Here is a 7684-nt window from a genome sequence, read left to right on the forward strand (position 1 = left end):
AATCATATTTAGACCAAAACTGTAAATTATGATCTGATACGAATTTTCCTTGAAAATTTTTTCTTTTCATTCATGTCTTGTTATTCATAATTTTTCTATGCTATATAATTAAAATGGTCTTTGAAATTCCATCTTATTTATATTTTGTGTCATGTTTTATGGCTCTGCAGTTTTATGCACACCTTGATGTAATAAATAGAACATTTTAAAAATACTACAAACTTTCATCATCTTGAATATTATATAAAACTCTTTGTTTCCTACAGATGGCTTGCATGCAGACATAAGTCCTGGTGCCTATGAAGATATTCATGTTATAACTGGAGTCCTAAAACTATTTTTCCGTCTTTTACCTATTCCCTTGATCACCTTTGATACCTACCCTTTGTTCATGAATGGTGTTAGTAAGTAATGAATCTATCATCTGTTTCTCTTGTTTAATATTTATTTAGTTGTATCTAAACCTTGAAGATTGTAGAAAGGACACATCCAAAAAAAAGTTTTGAAAAACAGATTTCACCAGCGAATTTAAATAATAATTGCCTAGAACTTAACATTAGTGCCTCTAGTACAAAATAGTTGTTAGATTTATAGGTTTTCTACAGATGGTTGAGTACGTTATATTACAATGGTTTTGAATATGCAAATCAGCAAGTTGTGGTAACCAATTGACACAAAGCCACGGTAGAACGACACATATCAGAACAACATTTTGACATTGTTTGGTACTTTGTAGGTACTGTTATGTTACTTAAAATTAATCTCTTTCAGAAATTATATGTAACAGCCCTTTTCAACATAAAATATACGTGCACTGATATTGTAAAGACTTGTTCATACTGAAGATTTTAAAATTCCAAGATCAGGACACACCTTGTACTTAACCCTCTATTAGTGGGCATCAGTTAGTTGTATCAACCCTGTTTCTGTGAAGCTATATACAGTAATGTTTACTATAATTCTGAATTTACTAAATGGATCTTTGTTAAAACCTGTTGTGAACAAACAACTTAAAGATTTTAATGAAACATTTCTACTAAAGATTTGTCTATGAATTCTGAAACCTTTGCTAAGTCAGTCTTAGTGCAAGGTGATGCTCATGCAAAGGATGAGAATACTTCTTTTCATCTTAAAGTTTTGTATTTAGTTTGTACAACCTCTAGAACCTCCTAAATGAATATCTGAAGTTTTTTCAGTAAAACTCGTATCTTATCTGTTATTTACTCTACCCTAACACTAACTTTAGGGAACTCATCAATGTATGGTCAAATGAAACACTGAATAAAATTTAAAATAACTTTTTCCATTCTAGAATGACTGCGGATTATAATAGGCATTTACAATTATTTATTCCAATAGCCTAAGCTACAAGCCATTTTACATTTTCTTTAATTTATTTTGATTGTTTTACAGCTGTTCTTAGATCATCTCATAGTTTGTGAAAACCATTTATCACAGCAGGACAGCTTAGTATAAATAAACAGTCAAGTTACAGTCAGGCTACATCATGTGTGCACGATTGCCTTGAAGTAGGATATTGAGTATTGCAAAAAGTTTATTTATACGATTTTTTTTCTTTTACATTTTTTATCTAACCTAACAAGTTTCTGATTTTGTACATTGTAGTTAGCTTTTTCAATATGTAAGAATAAATATACATAAGAAATTTGAAATTTAATACTTGTGCCTGAACTGTCTTGCTGTTGACAACAAGTAACTCTTTTACCTACATTTTTGTACTATGTTGGTTGTTTACAAAATCATTAAAGTTCCTATGAAATAAGCATTTTATAATACAAAAAATATTTCAAGCACTAGGATACAATGTCCCAACACTAGTAAAATGTAATTATTTTTCTAATGTTGCTATAAATAGGCTTAAAAAATTCTGTTTGCTTCTCGAAGTTAAACACCACAATTTCAAACACTGAATCGAAGGTTAAATTTCTACTTATGAGTGCTAAAATGAAATAAACCCTATAAGGAATCTTGTAAAGAATAATCTGTTCATTTTATGGATTATAAATAATTCAATAGCAGTGTCAGAGAGAATGTTTTAATTTTTTTGAAAAAGAGTATGATATAGGATGGGTGTGTTGTGTGGATTTGACATTTTTTTTATATCTACACTTATATACTGGCTTTTTGGTATATGTAGTATATGTTTGTAATTAGTTGGATGCACAGAAAATTATATAAGAGCAGAAAATAAATCTAAAATATGCAATATGGAGTGCAGACATGTCATGTGACACAGAGATTAAGAGTTCATTAAAGTATTTCCCTTTAAGATTAAAAATTAGATAGTATAAAAGTTTTAATTATAAACTATGTTTTGATGCCAAGTTAATTGATATATATAGATGCACTATGATTCAGTTTTTGATGTATGGTTAATGACACTGGACAATAGAGGAATATGGATTAATTGGAGGAACTAGGACTATCCAGAAAAAGACCCGCAAGTCATACCCCAAGTGTGGTAGGCAAAGTGTGATGTCTTGTGACAGGTGAGAATCCAGGAATAAAAGGTCAATAGCAGAAATCATTCATGTGCACCAGGTAGCAGTATGCAACATAATTAAGAAGGATCTGTGTCTTATGAAGTTGTACAAGTCACAACATGTACACAAGTTGCTTCAATTACATATTTGTTCAACTATGTATTTCAAGCAGCTAGAGAATGAAATGGGTATCATGCAAATCTGTATGAAAACATACTTGTCAAGGTGCTGAACACAACAGTTGTAGATATCTGTGCAGTCTTAGTGTTAAAATGGACTCTGGGAAACTATTATTCTCATACATTAAGTTGGATTATGGAAAGCCTGTAGAAATGAGTGGTGTGCTTTGGATATGCAATAAAAACTATACTGCACTGCATGTCAAGATGTAAGGTTGTCTGATAGAGCATGACAGGATTGTTTTAATGTAATGTACTCAACCCTTTGTATTTTTGGTATTTTTTTCTTACTAGCAGGGAAAAGTTGGACATGGCATGGCCTGGTGGTTAGGGCACTTGATTCACAATCTGTGGGTCACAGGTTTGAATCACCATCACCGAATATGCTCGCCCATTTAGCTGTGGGGGTGTTATAATGTAACAGTCTATCCTACTATTCATTGTTAAAAGAGTAGCCCAAGAGTTGATGATAGGTGGTGTTTACCATTGCTATATGAGGGATAGCTAGCTCAGATAGCCCTCAAGTAGTTTTGCGTGAAATCTGAAACAAACTGTTAGTTCAATTTCAATACTGACGATACAAGACAACGTCCTGTGTAATTTACTAATGTAACAGAATTGGATGATCCAGTGAATAATATAGACCTTAGATATATAAAATATCTTTTGAAGAACCTTACATTGTTAATGAAAATAGATATTAAGCATTATCCAAGAATGTTTTAGTTTTTTAGTCATATAACTTGATTTTCAATATATCCCCTGTAAAATAATACGTAATTTGTATATATCCACAATCTGGCTGTGGGCACATGGAATACCCTTTGGTGGAAAACAATTGTTACTGTTGTCGTTATTGAATCTGCAGAGATAGTCACTTTAGATGGTATTCTGTAAAAAAATATTTTTTTATCCTTGAACTCTTTTTTTTTTTTTTTCTTATGGGATTAAAATAGTCTAAAGAGCAAGCTATGTTGACTAACCATACTGAAAAGTGTGGTTTAAGTGATGTTCATAAATACTTTTTTTTACTTTCCAGGACAACAAACTCTAGAAGGAAGGCTTGAAGGGTTAAGAGAAGCTATTAATAAACTACCACCAGCTCACTACCAGACTCTCAAGTATCTACTGGTACACTTAAACAGGTAAATTAATATATATATTTTTTGGTAATTGTTTTTTTCACTTCTTTATTTTTTCATATTTTTCTAGTATTTTGGAAGTGTAAGTAAGTGAGTGTGTGTGTGTAAAGTAATGATAGAAAAAAATCATCTAACTGGTATTGAAGTTCATATGTATGTGAATGAATTATTCTCTCTGTGTGGTTTATATATTTTGTAGTGAAAGGTCAGGTGTCAGCGATGTAGTTTACATTACTTGATTATAATATTCTTTAGCTAGTAAATTTAGTGTATAAGCTACTTATTTTCTAGATGAAACTATGAGTCAAAAGTTATGAAACACGCAGAAAAAATTAATCAATTAGGATTATTTTAATCAATGCCAATTCATTAACTAATCAAAAGTTATGTTGAAAAAGGAACGGGTACTAATTTAAGCATGTTAATTTTTCTGTTTTGTAACTTTAATATTTTGAACTATTGAAATAATAAAAAAAAGAAGTAGAGCTAAGTGTAAGTGCCTGTAGTTAATAAGGGAATTTTACAGTGAGTTTCAAAAGCCTCTTGTCATATTAAGAAAATTTGAATGACATGAGAAAGTAGAAATCCTTTTCATATATCATTGGATAAGAAAATATGATTTTTTGATCACATTTTCTGTATTTTAGAGTAACTGAAAAGCAGAAACAAAACTTGATGACACCACACAACCTGAGTACCGTGTTTTGTCCGTCTTTGATGCGAACACCTGATTTAATTGCTCAGCCTGGACAACTTGCTGCCTGGCACCAAGAAAGTCTGGTCATTGAGATTCTTATTTCCCACCAGAGGGTTCTCTTTGAATATGGTTAAAAGAAATGTAACTGTGCTTCCTAGATTTTAATATTTATCTTCTTTTCTGTTAGTTAACCCCTCCTTCAAAATTTGATTAAATCTTGTAAAATTTCTGGGATTGTAAGACTAAGTCATATCATATCCAAGGTAAGAAATATGTATAAAAGCTTTTTTTTTGTTCACGACTGTTCAAATTTTGTGAAGGTACCAGTCAATAGTCAACTACTGTGCAAAAGAATTAATAGACTGGTGCATGAATATTATAATTGTTATAAAGAAACTTGATATAGCATAGGCTAAAAACCATTTTGAAGAAGGCAGAAAATTTGTTTGTTATTCTTTAATTCTGGGAGCTTTGTTATAATTCGATGTTGAAAAATATGATTAATCCATTCTACAAGAAACATTAAGAAAATCTAATTGTTATACAAACTACAAGGAATTGTAAAGGCTTCAACATACAATACTCACAAGCAGACTAGATCAGTAGGTTTACTTTATGCATCACAATAAATGAGTAAGCATTTATATAGATAAAGAATTTTTTAAGTCACTAAAATGTTAGTAATAGGACTTTTAAATTCTTTTTAAGCTAGCTTAATTTAATCTGTATTTTAAAAATAAATAACAAAACAGGTTAGACGTTTTATCTAATGATGCTTAATGTACTAAGCCTACAAAGTATGATACCTTATTGTATAATAGGTGTAATATTACAAATGATGTTTTGTAAATGAGTGATATAAGTAGCATTTCCACATAATACTGTATATCTTATAATCAAGTCAGCCTGATTAGCTCTGATATTGAATAAAAGGCTTTGTTGGCCTTATTGGATGATAAGTGTGACATAACATTGCAGTAGGACTGACAAATAATTTTACTGAAACTATTAAACTTGGTGTCTTGTAAATGACTTATGTAATTAGCATTTCAACATAATACTTTATGTTGTAATTCAGTTATTGTATCATATCTGGTATTTGTTGACAATGACATACAACAGAAAGAGTGATATGAAGTGCTACTGTGCACTCATTCTTACTGAAACATCCTTTAGAGGTAGTAAAGAATGATGTGATGAAAAATGTTGTTAGTTTTACTGTGATGTCATGCAATGTCACGCATATTACCCAAGAGTTAACTTGCGTTTTCCTTTATAAATTTTGAGATGTTAAAAGGATTTATAGAATATCGAGTACCACAGCTAAAGATAAATTAGACACCTCACTGATTTGATAATGTATTCGTTGATAGATCTGTTTCTTGCAGGAAATGTTTAATTTAAAAAAAAAAATCATCAGTTCTGAAAGATCATTCATGCTGTTGTGCGTATTGTAGAAAATGGTGAAAATTATCTTTGGTTTTGAATGTAGAAAATGGTGAAAATTATCTTTGGTTTTGAACATCAATTGCAATTGCTGTACGTTTTTTACAGCAAGCGTAACCAGGGTTCCTACTTATGTGGAAAAAATTGGATAGATGCATTGGAATCTGGAAAATTAGTGTTAGAGTTTTTAGAAAATCTGCATCAATTACAAAAAAATATTCTAGAGAATGTAAAGAATCATTATTCAAACACATGAGAATAATTGTATTTTTAGTCTTTGGGAGCTGTTTAAGTTTTAAGTTCTGTACTGAGTAAAGGTACTGGTTATGAATTTGACGTTTATTAACTGTTATGAACTACAGTTAAGTACACACACTGTATACTAGTTTGAATATTCGAGTGACTGAACAAGTTTTTTAAGAAATGACAAGGAAAAACTGATATCTGTGAAACTTAGGCTTAGAATTATGTTACTATTTATTCATTCTGAATAACAAAATGTAACTTAGGTGCTGTGTTTATATAGTGATTACTATAAATAATGTATCACATAATGTATTTATATCTCCTTTGAAATTTGTGATTATAACTTAGACTTTTTTATACTTGTATAAAGTGATTGTAAGTAATGCATTTGGAAAATTGCTTCAAATTATTAGTTCATTAAGAATGAAAAGTTGAAACCTTTTTCTTATTTAGCAAGTAAAGTGTTTCATATACTTACAATTAAACCCAAGTAAAGAAAATGAAGAAATGTTGAATTATTGATTTAACTCCAAATCAACCAAGGTGTCTGTTTCTGAAAATCTGATCAGTGTAGGTTTGTTTGTTTTAAACTATTCCTAATATTTGAATCATTTTGAGGTTAGTGTAGAAAATATTCAATAGCAAAATGCATAAAAACATTTTAGTTTCTTGTGAAATGTTGGATTAAAAATGTAGTTAAGAAAAAATGCTTGCTAAGGCATGACTATAACACAAAGATTTAAGCATTTCAGAATCTAAAAATAAATATCGGATATTTTTGGCCACTTACAATAGTGCAGAGAGTATTGTTTTGATGGTTAAAAAATGTGAAGTTGAATTACAATGATATTGAAAAATCTTTAAAATATAATTCTGAAAATTTTCAACTGGACTTTAAGGAAACTACCTTCCTACAAGACAGTTTTATGGAAAGTAATTTTTGTATGTGTATTTGGTCCTACAAAATGAGGAAGATATTTGTAATGGAAAAACAATACGGTGATGTGTAAGTACAGTTAAAAGATTCAACAAATAAATTATTCCATGAGGACAATGTCTTTAATAAATTTTATCCTAATTTGTTTTAATGGCTAGAATTTGAACCTAATGCTATACAATAACATGTATATCCCAAAACTACAGGTAGAAAGTGTTTAGTTATATTTAATTATTTATTATGTTTTTAATCATGAGCTTGTCTATGGTTTATATCAGCAAACTTTATTATATTTTTATGGTCAGTAATTTGCTTGTTAAGAAACTGAAAAATATAAAATATTATGCTATAATTTTAAAAATAGCCTTTTAATACGATTATTTTATAATTATGGTTTTCATATAAATAACCTGTATAATACATTATATTAATTTTTTAAAGTGAAGTTGGAATAGCTTCTCTTGGCATTTATTTATCTGTATGGTAAACCAGAATGTGTTATTTCATGGTAGTTTTAGCTTGTCGCTTGTTGA

At 29.7% G+C, this 7684-nt stretch overlaps 1 protein-coding gene across 1 annotated transcript in view; it reads left to right on the plus strand.

The window, feature by feature from the left end:
* The window catches only part of LOC106468156 (N-chimaerin-like), a 28252-nt gene extending 20780 nt beyond the window's left edge, over nucleotides 1-7472 (plus strand). Inside the window, 3 exon segments of the mRNA XM_013928567.2 lie at nucleotides 267-404; nucleotides 3723-3828; nucleotides 4473-7472. Of these exon segments, the coding sequence (XP_013784021.2) occupies nucleotides 267-404; nucleotides 3723-3828; nucleotides 4473-4656 (428 nt within the window). The 3' untranslated portion in view covers nucleotides 4657-7472.
* Nucleotides 7473-7684: the final 212 nt, after the last annotated feature.

This window comes from Limulus polyphemus, unplaced genomic scaffold (genome assembly GCF_000517525.1).
Source record: "Limulus polyphemus unplaced genomic scaffold, Limulus_polyphemus-2.1.2 Scaffold2895, whole genome shotgun sequence".
Taxonomy (NCBI): domain Eukaryota; kingdom Metazoa; phylum Arthropoda; class Merostomata; order Xiphosura; family Limulidae; genus Limulus; species Limulus polyphemus.